This window comes from Paramormyrops kingsleyae, chromosome 22 (assembly GCF_048594095.1).
Source record: "Paramormyrops kingsleyae isolate MSU_618 chromosome 22, PKINGS_0.4, whole genome shotgun sequence".
Classification (NCBI taxonomy): domain Eukaryota; kingdom Metazoa; phylum Chordata; class Actinopteri; order Osteoglossiformes; family Mormyridae; genus Paramormyrops; species Paramormyrops kingsleyae.
In genome coordinates, this window is record NC_132818.1 from 14,564,236 (window position 1) to 14,582,232 (window position 17,997).

At 48.3% G+C, this 17,997-nt stretch overlaps 1 protein-coding gene across 3 annotated transcripts; it reads right to left on the bottom strand.

Moving 5' to 3' along the window:
* Positions 1 to 803: 803 nt before the first annotated feature.
* Positions 804 to 17,655, bottom strand: abat (4-aminobutyrate aminotransferase). Of its 3 annotated transcripts, none has more exons than XM_023821685.2 (16): positions 17,364 to 17,655; positions 12,586 to 12,696; positions 11,510 to 11,607; positions 10,911 to 10,940; positions 9,277 to 9,394; positions 7,284 to 7,333; positions 6,960 to 7,040; positions 6,327 to 6,419; positions 5,990 to 6,052; positions 5,751 to 5,814; positions 5,381 to 5,529; positions 5,085 to 5,222; positions 4,691 to 4,858; positions 4,344 to 4,490; positions 4,147 to 4,258; positions 804 to 3,063 (listed from the first exon to the last, which is right to left on the bottom strand). In XM_023821685.2, the coding sequence occupies exons 2-16, from the start codon at positions 12,653 to 12,655 to the stop codon at positions 2,942 to 2,944; spliced, it is 1,503 nt and encodes a 500-aa protein (XP_023677453.1). In that variant the 5' UTR covers positions 12,656 to 12,696; positions 17,364 to 17,655; the 3' UTR covers positions 804 to 2,941. The 3 variants fall into 3 exon arrangements, with proteins under 3 accessions (XP_023677453.1, XP_023677454.1, XP_023677455.1); XM_023821686.2 differs by lacking the exon at positions 17,364 to 17,655 and adding an exon at positions 16,968 to 17,247; XM_023821687.2 differs by lacking the exon at positions 17,364 to 17,655 and adding an exon at positions 13,274 to 13,674.
* Between the last annotated feature and the right edge of the window lie 342 nt (positions 17,656 to 17,997).

The window sequence follows — 17,997 nt, forward strand, 5'->3', positions numbered from 1 at the left end:
CAAGGCAAAGTGACTTTACAATAAAGATCCCCAATTACAGCACCATGGCAACAGCCCTCAAGGGACAAGTGACACGGGGACGAGATGAACGCAGGTGTCACTTAAGAAACATGGTAATTAGTGCATCAAACCACAAACATCACGAAGCTGTTCTCCAGACGTGCTTTAACCAAAGCACAGCTAACATGTGCGTTTACTTCTGTATGTATGGAGTCTTACCACAAGTGTTACATAAAGCCTTTGTATGGTAAAATGCATTACTGGAGTTGCGTGCCAAATAATTTCCAATGACTGCTCGTAAAAATCAACTAAAATAGACTAATGAGACACAGACTGCATACAGCTATGACGGCGTGAATAACTGTAGACGTAGACCAGTTATGAAATTGCAGTGGTGAAAGCATTCCTGGCACTGTGACTCACATTAGGGTTACATGCGGTTCCTGATAATTGGTTTGCATTATCAACACCATCTTCCCATGACCAAACGACGTTGTCCTCAGCAGCGCAAGTCTACCTTCAGGGTCTCGAGAGTCCGCTCCGTTTACCTCGTCTCTGTGAAAGCACTTCCCCCATGAGTCTGGTTGTCAAGGTTCCAATTTGTGGATTTATTTTTTTCCCCCCAGTCTTGTTACGAATGTTTTTTGTTAAGGATATAAGAACCTCTGACACGGAAACCAATAAAATTGCCATAAAGATATTAAACCTGAACATCTTCAGTGGTCCCATGCAGCAAAGACTATCATCAGCCACTTTTTCCCCACCATAGATTTAATGTTAAGACTCAAAACATTCTTTAAAAAAAAAAAAAAAAAAATACAAATACAAATTTTAAACAAATTAATGCAAATGTTATTTACAGATATTCACAACGATGGTGACAGAAATTAAAAGGTCTTTTAGAATACATAGTCGTTAGACAACAATTAGACCAGACTTGTAATTACATCTAAACTAGCAATTCTTACATTACCATATAACAAAGCGTTTCTCATGTTAAATTGCAAACATCCTTTTACAGTAGATTTACTTGAAACATCTAATGCTTTTAATTCCTGGAAATAAAATTACAACTCTAGTACAGAGAGAGAGATTTTAAAATGGCTGCAGCTTCAGGATGTGGTCACGACTTCTAAAAATGTTTAACATTCAAAACGTTTTAAACACGAGACCATTAACGCTTAAAACGGGTTTGGCTGCATCACAAAAATAAGTCGTTATTGACACGGTGTAAGACGGGTTCCACAAGTTACTTTAATTTGGGACTGAGACTGAGCTAACTGTCCCATAACTAGGACTAAAATCGACCAGAGGTGCACAGTTCTTCTGTATGAACTGTAGAAGGTTAGGAGGACATCTGTGTTTAGGTTCATAATGGGACTACAATGGCTGAACTCGGTTTCTTGATCAATGCAGATTCTCTCCTCTGAATATGTACAACCAACTAAACGAGGCAGAAACTGCCAAAAACCGTAGATATCTACCGAAGGTCAAGACCGGCACACCGCAGCAAGGTAAAGTGCGATCGACATGATGTAAAAATGGTGATTCACAGACTCTAGGTGCGTTCTGAGCATGGAGCCGCTCTGTCTTGCTCTGCCTGGAAGTTTAGCACCTGGGTCGGGCATAACGGGCGGCGCCGGGCTCACTTTAGCGGGGAATCGCTAAAGTGCCCGGCGACGCGGCAGCCGGCTTGGAAAGGCCTAGGATTCAGGCACGTTGCAGCTGACACTAAGAGAAGGAGCACGTCTGCAGAATAAAAGGAGCCACACTGGGGAAATAAATGGCACTCGTGCCCATATGGTCACAGAGGAGCACGAACGGACCCTGACTTCTATCAAAAACATCTCCAGGTTCCTTCATTGAGCCATTTCTCCTCCTCTCACTGACTCTGTTCCTCACACCAATATAAATAATTTAAAAGTACTGTGTGTAGTGTGGCACAGTACTTTCAAGCCGTTTACCTTCTAGGAGCACAAACCCCTGCCACTTTTTTAAAATCCAATTTTATATATAATTCTTTTAAAAAACAGGGCAAAAGTGTGGTTAGTGTTTCTGTAAACTACTGTCAAGATAAGACCATTTACTTAAGGAATGAGTATTGTGCGTGACATCATAAGCATTGCTGTTTGATAGTATTAATTAGTACATCAAATCGCCCGCTAGTATCTAGTGCTACGAGCTAAATGCCCAGGTTCGTGTGAACTTGTTCAAAGGTTATACATTTATACAGAGCACCAAGACTCAAAACTGTCCATTGGGCAGCCACTTCATAAAGTTTAAGGAAACGGTTCAGCAAGGTCTCATGTCACTGCCTTCATCCACCACACCATCCATCTTCTACACCCTTGTGTCCTACCAATGCTTAAAAATTAATTACAAGTCCTTTCAGTGTCACGCCACTTGCAAGGATGAATAACAGGCTTCGTTAACGTCTCATTACATTAGTTTAAAATCAGACAATGGGATGCACACAATGTTTTATGACGTCTGAAAACAGATGCCAGCCTCCGCCCCACCTAGTGGAGACCTAGAGTACTGCTAGATTAACGGTCACAAAGTTAGCGTCTGAAATGTTGTTGTGACATCCACATACTCTGACTGTACTCCCACCTCTGCAAATACAAACCCGACTTTGCAGGACTGCATGATTATCCCTGTAACACTACTGCCAGCAGATGTGATCACATTTTGGAAAATAATTAATTGCATGAGACAATGTCGAGAAATTGTGCTCTTGCTAATGAGGGTATAAGAACTGATTTTGTGCAATTCTTAATATCTATACATGTTACTGAAAGAATGAATGTGGGTGGAACTTCTGTTAAAGAACATGTGTGATTGGCTCATTCACATTATATCACTATGGATTACTCCCCCGATTGGTTTGACTCTGTGCTTCTCCCAGGATGGCCAGCCCCCCCACCCCTCCGCCACTAGCCTATTTGTGCTCGGCCAGCACGTCGTTGAAGATGTTGAGGAAGAGGTGGACGTGGTACTCCTTGAAGACCAGAGAGGGCCGGAACCGAATGGACTTGTCGCCACATCCGCCCAAGATGACCCCTGTGCATCAGAGCAGAGGATCGGCTCATCAGACCACTGCCATATAATCAGTCACATTCAAAAACATAAACACCACATTTACCCCGAAAAGCCAAAACATTATGACTGCGCCCATGTGAAGCAAAAATCAAGTCTCGTAAAAAGGTGCGCATATATTACATGGTAAGTTAATGTTCGGTGCTCGTAGTCGACATGTGGAATGCAGACGAAATGGGTGGGGATAAAATCTGAGTGACTTTGACCAGACGACTGGGTCTGAGGATCTCCAATACAGCAAGGCTTGTGGGGCTCCCAGTCAGGTGAGGCGAGTGCCTACTGGGAGAACACCGAGGAGGAAAGAAGTGCCAGCAGCCATAACACTGGCAGTTCAGACTAGGTGATTCCCTTGAAGCTAAGCTGGTTTGGGCCTGGCCAGTACTTGGATGGGAGACCAACTACGTTGCTGCTGGAAGAGGTGTTGGTGTGGCCAGCAGGGGGAGCCCATCCTGTGGTCTGTGTAGATCCCAGTACGGTGATAAGGACATTGTGCTGTAAAAATGGTGCTGTCCTTCGGCTGAGGTGTAAAAACCGTGGTCCTGACTCAGATCCCTGGGCATCTTTCGAAAGAGTAGGAGTGGTACCCTGGTGTCCCAGTCATATCTTAGCTACTGTGTGGTGAGCATACTGGTGCAGAATGGCTGCCGTTGTATCATCCAGGTGGGGGCTACGTGGTGGTGGTTCAAGTTGCTTCTATAAAGCACTATGGGTGTCTAACATGCTGTGGCACAAACGGAAGATAATTTTGATGGTCTTGGAAGTAGCGTGTCAACATAGTACTCCCAGGGATCGATCCCTGCTCAGTACAGTACAGTGTCATCATATTTTGGCTCATAGGTGTATAAACAGCTCAACTAACTCGCATCAAATGAAGATCATGTGTTTAAACGGAATTACTAAAATAAAATAATCAGTAAAATCACATTGATGCTTTAAAGTTATAGTTGGTTTGTGTTTTAAGTACTGGTTTGTGGTCTGAACTTTCTGAAGTAGGAAGTTACACCACCTCCTACTGGTGTAAGGTCAGCATCGCACCCAGCCACCTACCTTTGTCCCTGACCTTCTGGATCAGGGCGTCTCGCGTTTTGTCATCACAGGCGTCGATGGCACAGAAGGTGCCCAAGCCTCTGGCAGCGTTCAGGAGGTGGGGGTACTGGGTCTGGGTGGAAGGGGGTGGAGAGGCAAAGCCCTGTTAGATGCTCAACTGCTAAATGAGCGGCTCGGCTCGGCTGGCCGTTCACTACCTGGAGCTCGATGAGGCCGTGCAGTAGGGCCGCCCCCGAGCGCGTGACCTCGCCCAGCAGCCGCTCCGTCTTGATCACGTTCAGCACCGCGGATAGGAAGACGTTCTTGGAAGGGTCTCCCATCCAGGTGTTGAAGATACGGTACGGCTGTGAGGAACACAGCAAAGATTTTAAACACAGCTTATGAGCCCCCCCTCAGAACCGCAGTAACAGCCCCTCCCCATCTCGCTATAAAACACCGCGGTTAATTATACCTGGATGTGGGTCGAAGCTTCGCTATTTACTCCTATTTAAGTGGTCAAATTCTACGGCAGAAAAGAACATATATACTGTAGATGTTCAAGTACCTTATCAGGCATGAGCTCATCTCGGAAGAAAAAGCCCCCAGTCAGCATTTTCTTGCTGAAGGAGACGACGTCCACGGGCTCGTCCAGATCCCAGTGCTCGTGCGCCCAGAACTTTCCGGTAGGACCGCACCCGGTCTGGACCTCATCCACTTGGAAAGCACAGCCATGCTGCCAAGGATCAGATTGGAGAATCCCAAGATACATCATTAAGAAGCTGATCTGTAGCTATGACACAGGAGCCACCAAGAGGCGTAAAGAGGGGCGGGGCCAGAGGGGCACTGGACCCAGCTGATTGGTCCACAGCATACCCATTCCCTTGTCACTCAAAAATTCATATAAAAGTGTGTATTATTATTATTATTATTATTATTATAGAATTTCTCCTGCACCCCACCTTGCGTGCAATGTTCCTCAGCTTCTTGAAGAAGTCTGGAGAGGCGTGGTTGTCCCCCCCCTCAGCCTGGATTGGCTCGATCACAATTCCCGCCACGGTCTTGCCCTTCTGCCTCCACTTCACGATGAGGTCCTCCACCTGCAGGGGGGGGGGGGGGGTGCATGCTGTCAGACCTGCCCGAAGCCTCCGCGTTTACCCTGTGGAGTCGCTGTTAAAATATCCCTTCAGAGAGCGAGGGAGCTGAAGAGTAGCGGCAGAGGAGGGAGTGCGTGGGGGAGCGAGAGGGCAGGGCGGACCTCCTCCAGGCAGCGCGCCTCCTCCTGGCCGTTCTCCCGCACAAACTCCTCCAGCGGGTACCGCAGCTTAGGGAAGGGGGCGATGGGCCAGTCAAAGGAGGGCACGTCCAGCTTGTGGATGGCCTTGGAGTGCGTGGTGGCCAGGCAGCCTGGGGGCAGGAGAAACATCCCGCTATGCACCACACTTCTAGCGAGATGACTTGGCTACCCGAGAGGAGCACGGAGCCTCCACCCAGCTCTGCATTAAACATCAAAAACAGCTGGAAAAAAACCAGGAACGTTCCTGAAATCAGCTCCTGGCCCACAAACGACATTCCAAAGCCCCCTTAGCAGGGCGACTCCGGGACGATGTTGACGTGACATCACCTACCCATAGTCCTTCCGTGGAAACCGCCCATGAAAGACAGGATGCTGAGGTCGGGGCAGCCCGGGCCCTGAGGGAGGGACCCAGAACAAGGGGGACGGTCCAATCAGCTTTAAACTCATCGCAAAACAAACAATCCAGTCATATTTGAAGAAACACAGAACAAACTAGAGCTGGAACATGTTCCCGCAGAGGTCGCCCCGCCTGAGCTGGCTGAATCTGGCTTGGAGGGGATGTTTTTTTACCTGGTTGACCATGCATGAGGTCATCTCCTCCTGTGTCGGTGTTTTGTGTCCCCGCTCCTTGTTCTGGGAATTAAAACAGTCATCTGAGGATACAGTGCGTCATTACCTTGGCAATCCACACGTTCTAAAAGCCGTAACGTTAGTAATATGGGCTCAGTTACGATTTGAACGCAAAAACTATGACAATTTCCGAGACCACAGATTGAAAATGATTCGGGGCCATGAGGAATAGATGTTAACGACGGTTGGACCCTCTTGTATTCTGCACACAATCAGGAGTGACGAGGACAGCAATCTGCGCCCGTTTCTCACAACGTTTCTGGGGCCCATCACTCACCCTGTGCCAGATGAATATGGACTTGAAGGCGTTCTCGTTGGAGCAGGAGCCGCAGGACATGGTCTGCACATGTCTCATGCCCCTGGGGGCCACCTTGAAGAGTAAGAAACCTTACATTACTGACCCACTAGGGGGCAGCAGAGGGAGCAGTAGTTAGAATTTGGAACTGCATCTAAATATTACCATCTGAAACCCCAGGAAGAGAATCTTGGCTGTAGCCCAGAGTGCAGTTAACTAAAATATTTATTTTTCGATTATTTTCTATTTGAATGCCTCGAGGAATACAGCTGCAAACAGCGCCAGTCTGGTTAAAATATATTCACTCATGATAGGGCAGACGAATAAATTAAGTGACATCATTGCCAGCAAGCAGTCAGGAAAAGTTCAGGTTGTTGGAAAGTGGTGGCAGCTCCCTGACGCAGATGAAATAATCAGATGTGGAGCTTTTGCGCTACACTGGATGTCATGTGGCCACTGGTAAACAGTCCAGTTGAAGCTCAAGCAAAACGTGTCGAGGATATGAAGGTATGTTTTCAGGACCCAGATAACCACACTGGGTCTCCAGCCTTCCATTTTAAAAACCACCGACAGCATATGGACCCAAGAAGGCACAAAGGTCCTGACCGCACTCACCGAAAGCAGGCTCTCGTTCAGCCGATCCGGAAAGTTCTCCGGCGGTAGGATCCCAAGGGCTGGCCGATTCACAAACGTGCTCTGAAAAGCAATAGGGAAAAAAAATAATTAACCACTCAGACACGCAATTGCATTTAATTTAATTGTTTTATGCAGAACCAGGTGAGGAAGGATAAGCAGTAAAACCTCATGCCAACACTGGTACGTTCAGATAAGGTCACACAGCTATGAAACGGCTGCCGATAAGAGCCATCGTTTGGCGAAGCAGTGAGATGAATTTTACCCATAACGCCTTGGGTTCCCTCCCCCCCTGCTTCCGCTTACCAGGTTGTGGGGGCTACTCATGACCTTCATGAGGGCCGGATGGTTGTATCCTGGTGACAGAGAAGACATGGCATTAGCTCATTAGGAGATTCATAACCAGTGACCTTTAACCTCTGACCTCAGACAGTTTAATGCATCCATTCACTGCCAAATGATTCAGTGCAGCCAGGTTATATGGATAATAGTGCTTTAGAGGAACTCTAATGTCAGAGCAGATATCAGAAGAGTAGATAATGCCCATCATCCCAAAACAGGACAGTTACACAATGACAGACCAGATCCTGCCATTACATAAAGACCATAAAAGTTATTGTGCGTGAGGCTGTATAACTAGAGGACACTCTGAACCAGTGGAACCAGAACCCTGCCCAGTTCCACCACTGGTGACATTTGCGGTCACAGTAACACAGCGAGCTCCACCAGTAAACAAAATCAAGCAAATTCCAATATTGGGGGAGGGGAGTCAACATTAACACCAAACAGGGGGCTGAGTGCGTCGAGGGGAGAAGTGAGGCAAGACCCAGGAGACCACAAGATGTGGGGAGGCGTGACCAAACAGCGGCCAGGCCGTCCACTGGCCGCTCTGGCCGATTCCCGTACCGCTCGTCCTCCAAGCATTGGGGGGTGTTTGTCAGCACTGGGTCGTCCTGGTGTCACCGTGCCACAAACACTTCCAAGCCTGCCACTGACTCCTCCTGTGCATCCCATGTAAACCCCTCTCACTGAATAAATGGGTAAGAAATTAGACATTTTGCACAACCTTCTCACACTATGTCCCTGTACCGGTGCACTTCCCCGACCCTGTTCTGCTGCAGGCAAGCGTTTTTTTTCCCCCCCTTGAGATCTTTAATACATGCATGCCCGCATGTATCCGACAGTCACCCTGGGGGAACACCCCATGGGATTCTGGGTAAATTTTCAGGAAGACAGTCAGCTCAATCCCTCAATTCAGACCCATGACGCATTAACACTGTGTCTTCAGGACCTCCCCCACCCCCAAACCCACAAGCGAAGAAATAGAGCTATAGCCCCTCCCCCTCACCAAGGATCCACAGCAGACTCCGCCACAGCCCCCCGCCCCCCCCACCCCGGCTGTTGCCGCAGCAGCACCGAGGCGTCATACCCGCTCAAGCCGGATCTGCTCATCACGAGCCGAGAAGAGGCCGTCTGCAGCTGCGTATGACCGGCTGCAGGTCTGCGGCTGCGTATGACCGGCTGCAGGTCTGCGCACATGAGCGCTTTGCATTTTATGAAAACACACCTGCACTATAGCTCTAGTGCTGTCACACACACACACACACACACACACACACACACACACACACACACACACACACACACACACACACACACACACACACACACACACACACACACACACTCTGGAAAAAGACCTTTATCAGCTCCCATCTTTTCCTCCCCTGAACTGGCACGTCACGGACGCCCAGATTTGTCACTGTGTGATTACTCGGCGACACAGACATCCTCCCCACGCAGACAAGCTTCCTCTGAGCCCCGGGGGCACTGCGTCAAACAGCAATTCCCAGTGCTCAGCTACACTCCACCAACTGGGAAGGGAGTGGGGGGCTCACTCCCCAGGGACATTCAAAAAGGGCCACCCCCACTTTGCATTTGTAAACCTTTAAGCAAGGAAGAGTCAGCAAGACAATGAGTATGATGTCACAGCGGAGAAAAAAATTATAATAATAAAAAAAGCACAGGATCTGGCTCATTGCTGTTCACAGGCCTGTGTGTCAAAACATCTCGGAATCGCACAGAAATACACAGCTCTACTTTCAGCATCTATTCATCAGCCTCTGCCAGCATCCCCCCCCCCCCCGCCTCCACTTTGGTATTTTTAGAAGGTTTCTTATCCAACTTCTGCGTCTAACATGGAGTTTATTTACAAGGCGCACATTGTAAAAAGGATCAGGTTACCGTTAGCGATGGGGTGGAGGGGGGTGACGCGAGCCGCGCCGGGTGTAACACTCACCGATGGGGATGGAGGAGATCTGGGTGTACAGGTCCAGCATGCGGTTGCCGTCCACATCCACCAGATAGTTGCCCCTGCTCTCCTCATAGTTGCAGAAGAAGTGGACGGCACCCACATTCTGCAGGAAGACATGACCTGAATGTCAACTCTACTTCTGGGAAGACGCTCCATTATTATTATTATTATTATTATTATTGAGCGTCCAGTTTCAAGGTACAACATGTGTCAACATACTGGAAATACCAGGCTATACTCCCACACGGAAGGCTACGCCGTGCCGGACCGGGCTATACTCCCACACGGAAGGCTACGCCGTGCCGGACCGGGCTATACTCCCACACGGAAGGCTACGCCGTGCCGGACCGGGCTATACTCCCACACGGAAGGCTACGCCGTGCCGGACCGGGCTATACTCCCACACGGAAGGCTACGCCGTGCCGGACCGGGCTATACTCCCATATGGTGTCATGTAAACCGTAAGCTTGCATCGGTGCTTCAGTCATGCATGCTGGGAGACACAGTGTCCTCCACAAGCCACTGGTCAGACTACAAACAGCACCACCTATAGGGATAAATAAGCTTCCTCCTGCCCAGCCGGGAACGTTCCCCCGTGGTCCACAAATGTTCACACTGCTAGACGACGTGTCCTCGTTCAGTAACCCACTTCTTTCCTGGCTCAGCTCCCAAAGACCGTAGGACCCTCAAGCACCCCAAGACACCGCGCCTGCACGTTAGGCCCTGGCGAGACATTTGATCCACATAAAAACAGGACGGGAAACAGCCAAAACAGACCCAAAGCCCACGGCCAAAGAGAAGCAAAAGGGCGAGTGCATCTCCTCCTCTGGGGTCCAAAAACATCTTTATGCTACGAAATGTCACGACCGGCTCAGCGTGTCCCAGTCCTTCTGCAGCGATAATGCAGCCCGAGACGGCGATCTGCCAGGTTACGTCACGCTTAAGGTCAGCCAACGAGCAGATTCTGAAACCTGCTGACTCGCCCTCAGCGAAGGACCGCTTCCATGAGGCGAGACGACGCACGACAAGAGCTACAAGCATAAGGGATCTAATTCACTTGTTCTCTGACGAGACTAGAGTTGCGTTCCAAACGCAATAAGAAACGCTGGCTGAAGGAGTCATTCACAAACGGTTTCAGAAACAGGATCTACCAGGTCATGCAGATGCATGCCAGCTACCTACTTAAACCTAAGAGGATCTTTTATTTAATCAAGAATTTTGTGTGTAATGTTACTGTATATTCGGGGGGGGGGGGGGGGGGGGAGGTTCCCCATCTCCAGTGTAACCGCAGGCCAGTTCTAGGTAGCCTGGAGCATAAAGATGGGATGTCAGTCCATCACTGGTCACATATCGGCCTAAAAATCACACCCTACGGGAAATCTAGAGAAACCTAACTGCACATCTTTTAACTGGGCATGGAAACTAGCATGTTGTGGGACGAACATGCAAACCCTCCCCGCACACAAAGAGGGAGGTGGGATTCGAACCTGCTGTCGTAAGGCAACAGCGCTAGCCAGCGAGTAAACCTTCCTTAAGAACGAACAGTGTCGGTTTCAGGTGGACAGTTCAAGGAAGCGCGGCGATGATGGACGATCGGTTCCCCCCTTGCCGGTTCTCACCTGAATCTCCCCCAACTGCCTCATCAGCTCCTGCAAGCAGAGAAAGACAACAGAAGATCCCCTTAGTTATTTGAACTCTTGGTCTCTCGGCTGTTCGGCGATTGTAACGTCCTGGAGGACAGACAAACAACCTGCTGCTGTATGAGTGTCAATTGCAAAACAACAAGCTGCTGATAATCCCATCATCTAACAGAAGTTTAAACCTTTCAGCGGATCCTTAAGTAACCTTCGAAGGATCCTTTCCACACAGGGAACCCAGAGGCGCATAATATCTACTCAATGGAAGTTTTAAATCACAACCCCAGCAACGCCACATCTATCATAACCCAGCATCCAAGCTGCACACCAGTGATGCTATAATCATTACCAAAAATGGCTGAATAGGGCGCAGCGAGAAAATGTGCTTTAAATAACCCCATAACTCATGTTACCTGTCTGAGAAAAGCAGCAGTACAACCTCGTAACTATAAATTAGAGGGGCAACAGACCGCCTGTGACAAATGTGACATTCAAAGCACGAGAGGTATCTGAAAGTCTGGGAAATATTCAGGAAGCAAGTGAGGAACGTGACCATTCACAAGCGTGTGCACGCTGCTCACCTTGGACCGGGGTCCAGGCACCTTGCTTTTCATGGAAGGACCGTCATAGTCAAACTCATCCAGGGTCTTCGCTGCGGTCTTGCTCACGTGTCTGTATCCTGCAGATATTTAGAACATACAAGAGACTAATGAGTTATTAAAAATTGCTGAGGCAGCCACTGAGCATTAGACCTTATTTAAAATATAAATTGTAATAAAAGAGGTAATCTTCACAGAATTGAGGTACACATCTCTCTAGTTAATGGTCACATCCATAATGGGAGTTTTGTAATCATTAACTACCACAGTACCCTTACTTATCTACTATTACTACGCTATTGAAGGGAAGTTTCGGAACAAATATGCTGGCATGTTTCTATACAAATATGTAGCAGTTACATTTGTCAACATGCTACATTTAAAACATGACAATGGGCCACAAGAACTAATAGAAAACAAAAAAAATGCAGGAAAACCAGCACATCTACACTGGGCGGTTTCTAAGCCTCGCACCCTCAAACAGAGTCACGGGACGGGAGTGTGAGGGGCGCATGCATCTACTGCATTACGTCTCCAGAAGAGCTGACAAAAAGGAAACTGAGATTCTCAGCTGCAGGGCCCTAAAACAGGCAGAGTCGCTGCCGCTTCCAGAATCTTCCATCTTCCCTTCACAAACAGACACACAACATCCCAGCAGGTGTCAAGACGACCGCAAGACTCTCCACCTTTACGGGGCGAGATCAGCACGGCCGACTGGATCAAACTGGAATCTGTCGATCATTCATTTCCCCTGTGCTGTCAAACCTTTGTACTACTGGAGAGGACCGTGTGCTGGGGGCTGGGGGGCAAGCTGTCCTCCACCAGGCAATAAAATGCAAATTTACCACAGTTCATTCTACACTTTAAACTAGGAGGTCAAATTTCACTTAAAAAAAAAGAAAAAAAGACTCCTTTAAATTTAACGTCACTTTAAGAATAAACAGCTGAAAATTACAGGTTACAGGTTAACGACAGCAGCTAAACCCCGGGGGCCTTGTAAACACGGGGATCTGTGCCCCTCCCCCCACCCCCATCAGAGGACAGCACTGCAGACTCACCCGGGCCAGACAGACGCAGGCTCTGGCACAGGGGCACTGTCAGGTGGCGGCTGAAGAGGCTACAGGCCATGCTTGCGTGCCAGGGAGCAGGATGGGGTCAGGCCTCAGCAGCTGTGGGGAGATGGGGGTGAACCAAGGTTAGAGAGCAACGACAGAGGCCAGTAGGACATGGGATCAAGTCCCAGTAATCACAGGTCTAATAAAATTTAAAATAATGGAACTGTTCGACTTGACAGGCTGCAGGAATGAGCAGAGATGATGAAAACTATTCAGAAACGCAAGAGCACTGTGTCTTTTATAGTCTAATATTTACTGTAATGCTTGCATTTTTTTTTGGATAAAATAGTCCACAAAGCTAATGAATAGTGACAGGATATGATCAGTTACCACTGGATTTCACTGGTTCTTCAAAAACAGAAATATAAACAAAACCAGCTAATATGAGAACGTATAAACCCAGCGGCACGGCTCCTGATATTCCAGCAAGACCTTCTCACTCAGAGCAGACACCTGCCCAGGAACCTCAAATGAAGATCAGAAGACAGGTTGTTTCTAAAAGTTGTGGTCATAGAAATGACAGATAACCCTAAACGGGAGAATGACGGGTATCGGAATCGCAGCTGTCGAGGAGGGTTTATACATCCCGTTTATTCTGCTGATGCTCCCCCCTCCCCAGCCCCGACCTTACTGGCAGTTTAAGGTCTGCTGGTAGCTGGAACAGAAAAGCGACAGCGGTCCAACAAAGCCACTGCGTTAAGCCAGGAGAACACGAGGCGAGTGCAGTCTGGAACCGCTGCTGTCCAATGACAGGAGCCGCAGAGGGGTGTGGGAGGGCTTTCTGAGATTGGCCAATCAGAGGGCCCCTCTACCTCAAAACGGCCAGGAGCTTTTAGACGAGTCCCATCAACGTTAATGTCCTAGTTACAGCTAGCAGGAAAGCTGGCACCGGCCCAAAGACCATCCAGGGTCCTTAGGCTGACTTGCCCTTTGCTCACATATGGCATCTGCTAGTGGCCTTAACAGGAGATAAGGAGGGTTATTTTAGAGCCAAGTATGCAGTGTGCTGAGTCTCCACATAACACACACACACACACACACACAGTCCTTAATGCTCATGGTGCAGCGCCTTAGACTGTGCTGTCAGAATGCATCGCTCACTTCTGTGAGCATGGGGGGGGCTTTCCGGTCTGCACTGGATCGGGGGGGGGGGGGGGGCTCCGCTTACGTAACCTGGTGGGGCAGAAGCAAGGCCATTCCAGGCATCTTCCACAGAGATCTGTGCAGTCACTCCTAACTGGATTGCACTGGTTTACAAAAAATAAAATATAGACTAACCCCCGCCTCTCCCCCAATACATCCAAAAAAATTAGTTATAATGGCTGAGCAGTGTGGGGGTTACCCAGTCATTCTGCTAACAGCAGCCCCGAATATACATAAATGTAATAAAAATCAATAATAAATACCTCAAAAGCCAGACGGGAACCATGGAATATCAGGCAATACAAGAGTTTTGAAAACATATATAGTGGGGAAATATGAACAATGACTCATTCTAACGGTCATTCTTTTGATGCAGCACAAGCCAGCAGGCCCAAGAGGAAACGGGCGAGGATCTCGCTAAATTAAATTAGCGTCGAGCGCATTTAGCAGCAAACAGAAATCGGGCTTCATCTACTCTAGTGTAGCTACTTGTTATTCATCGAGGGCAGCAGCCTCGGCCGGGCACTGGGGGGGACATTTTACCAGGGAAAACGGCCTACTGGTGAATATTACATAAGGATTGAGGCGGGAGGGGGGTGGGGTATTGTTTCAAATGACGCTAGTCAAACCACAAACCTACATGCACAGAATTGAAAACTAACTTCTTTCATGTTTATAATAAAAATAAAAAAATAAAAAATAAAATGTAGACTGAGCAGAGAAGATGAAAGCTATTCTGTAACTTGAAAGCACTGTGCCTTTTATAGTCTGGTATTTATTTTCTGTAATGCTTGCAGTTTCCTTCAGGATCAATAAAGTTTCTCTCTTATTGACTTGTAGCTGTAAACTTGTACATGGAAAAGGGTTCTAGATGCACGAGTACACAAAACGGCGACCCGGTCATGTGGAAAAGCCTTCCCGCCCGATAACGCCGATGTCCAAGGCAGCGGACGCTGGCTGCCCGTGATCTGAAGCCAAAGCGACTTGCTACATCACTACCACCACCCGCCAGGCCCCCGTTGGTGGGAGAAGACTGAGCCCGTTTCCAAAGACTCTCCTATTAGAACAAGGAGAGGACATTTTGTTCATATGGTTTATCTACTGACCAACTGTGGCAGACAACGGTCAACAGCCAACAACGCCGCGATAATTTCCCCAGTCGGATCCCAGTCAACACACCTTCAGAGGGTTAACTTAGTGCTAACAAGAGGCTCGCTAATTGGTTGTCATAGCAACAGAAGAGGCTTTTAAACGGACTACAGGGAGCAGAAGTAGCATTGAAGGGTTATAGAGTTGGGCTCTATCCGTTCCTGCACACGGCAGCCCAAGGTTGTCAAGGCAACGAAAAATAAATAAACAAAAAGACGCTGACCTTTAAAGGTACATGCCCACCAGCGACAGCGAGCCTTTAAGCTAAACCTGAAAGTACCTGTGTTACCCATGTGGCATAATACAAGTAGTATGGTGTTAAAAAAATAAAAAAATAAAAAATTAAAATATAAGTATATTATGTGTGGTCAAAACATGTCGGGACTCTGGTGCGGCTCCTCGGGCGGGATTCAACGGAAAGCGGCGCTCCCCACGCATTCAGGGTTCCGCTTAATCTCACGGCGGGGCCTCCTTCACCGCGGGGAGGGAACCATCCTGAGACGGCCCGGCCTTCCACCCCCACCATACCTCCATCCTCCCCTACAGCCAAGGCCTGGGCTTGAGTTCGCAAAAGCAATTCACAGAGTGTCAGTATTTAAATTAAAACAGATGGGGAAAGACCCCCCACCCAGTGGTTCCCACTGGTGTGAGATACCAGTGATGAATTACGACACCTTTCCATCGTAGGCAGGAAACTAAACAACACAAGCACTTAAAGGGCGTTTCGGGGTCACGGCCCAGCGAGTCTAGTTCTCGTTATTGGTTAAACGGCGAGGCCAATGTGTCACATCAGGAACCAAATCAATTTTTATCAAAGCATCAGTCTAAGAAACTACACTGTATAATGTACTTACGCTGTACCTAGACTTGTGGAAAAATAACACTGTAAAAGCATGAAATATGCCATTTTACATATACGTGCACAACACATCTTTTCCCATCCATAAACTCCACCGGGTAAGTGCAGTTGTAATGTGTGATGTCAGCCCACTATTGGTATTAATGTTTGCCTCAGCTCACTTCAGAAAGACTGGACATCCCCAGACCTGGTGGCTTTGCACCTTTACGCCGGAGTCACTGTGGATTTAATTGGTGCAAAACAATCACAGGCCACACAAGCCATCCTCCCACCCACCCCCAACTCAATACCAAAGCCCTTTGCCTGCATTCGTTCCACTGGATTGGAAAAACTTTATTGAACATATCAATTACAATCAGGACTGGAATGCCGCTATTTCATAGATTTCAATGTGAGTGGTGCGGGTGGAGACTGCTTAAACTGCATCCACTTCACCTACCAAATTTACCTTTCTAAGAAAATAAATATATAATAAAAGTTTACAGCCCAAAGGATTTAGTAGGTGACCCACTTGGTGAATCCACCCGGCACATTAATCAGCAGTAATTCCAGCATCATCAGTCTGCTTCAGTGGCTGGATTTCCTCAACTGTGTCATTCATAATTAATAATTGCAGACCGAAATTTAGTTCAGCGTGGAGCCAGGATGTCATTATTTAAAGAATATCCAAATCCAGTGCGGAAATATCACTAGGCTCTCGCCCAATTCATTGTCTCCCGACTCTTCGTCGCTTCTTTAACTCCTTAATCGCTGCCATCTTGGTTTTGCTCAAACAACTTCCGATTCCCCAGACCGACTTAACATGCAGAAGACACGCTGTACTTTCACGAAATGCAAACTCTTTCCCAACGCGACTAAGGTCTCTGATAAAAGCTCACGCACTCAGGCACAGCACCGCGCACTCGGCGCCGATCCCCCAGCGAGCCGGTGCCTCCGACCCTCTCCGACGTGCCCAGCGCCCGCAACGGCGATCGACGCGTCTATCCTTATAAACATCTGCAATTACACTCTCTGCTATAACTTAAACCCGATGACGAACCAACATGAGTATTTAAAAATAAAACAAATTCGGCATCATAACAGTCTAGACAGAACCATGCACATCAGAGAATTAAAACATTAAAATCCCAAAGCATCGGCGTAGCAGCCGCAGTATTTGACGGCTCAGACCCACCAGGATCCTCAGGCTCCCCGAGCGGCGCAGCGCTGAACGGCGGACGCCAGCAAGAAGCAACCGGTTCCGACTGGATCGATCTAGCCGGATGTGTACCGTAAACGACACACTGCAGCTGTCACCCCCCACCCCCACCGCGGACCCATCGCCCCGCAGGCGTGCCCGGGTTAGGCAAAGTGAAACGAAAGAAGTTAACTTAAGATGGCTTGCAAGTCTGATGCCAAGACGCAGCCTGGATGCGCAGGTGCAGCACGTTACGGCACCGCCGACAGCCTGTATGGGAAGCTGCGGCATGCAATGTTCATCACCGCAGGCACCTGTCAGGCGCAAACCGGCCCGAGGAAGGTGGGAGGCGGCGGGTCTTCGGCGCCCTAACGGCGCCCCGGCCGGACTTACCGGGCAGCGCGGAACAGGAAACCGCGCGAATCTCAGCGGCGAGCAGCACCGCGCATCCGACTGCTTGCAAGGAGGCGTCTGTCTACAAAAACATCTATAGAAATTTGGCTTCGGTCCTGTGGAGGGAGGGAGTCTCTGATCCGGTGGGGGGGTGGAAAGGGGAGAGACTCCGGTAACCAATGGGGTGGCGGAGAAAGCGAGACGGGGAAGCCGACTCCCCCGGGCCGGGTTGAGCGCTGGGTCTCACTTGTCATCTTATGCAACCAAGGATCGGCGATTGCATACTCGGCTGGACAAGAAAACAACAAACATTAGTTTAATTAGGTGATTGAATTATCTTCATACCAGACTGAGCTAGTTTTCGCTCACGCTGCAGAAACGTATGCCGCATCTGATTTAAAAAAAAATAGCCCTTAAATGTCACACGTCATTTGCAGTTACTACAGAATCAAGGAAACTACTTAATACTTAATTACTAGTAATTAGCTAGGTTAAAAATTTGGTTTAAAAATAGGCTACTTGGTTGGATCAAGTTTTGGATCAAGCTTAACAGTGTCCTGTTAATACTGTAACTTTTCTTATATTGGCAAGAAATACCTCGTGGCTGTATTGAATCTATGAAAAGGTGTCATTA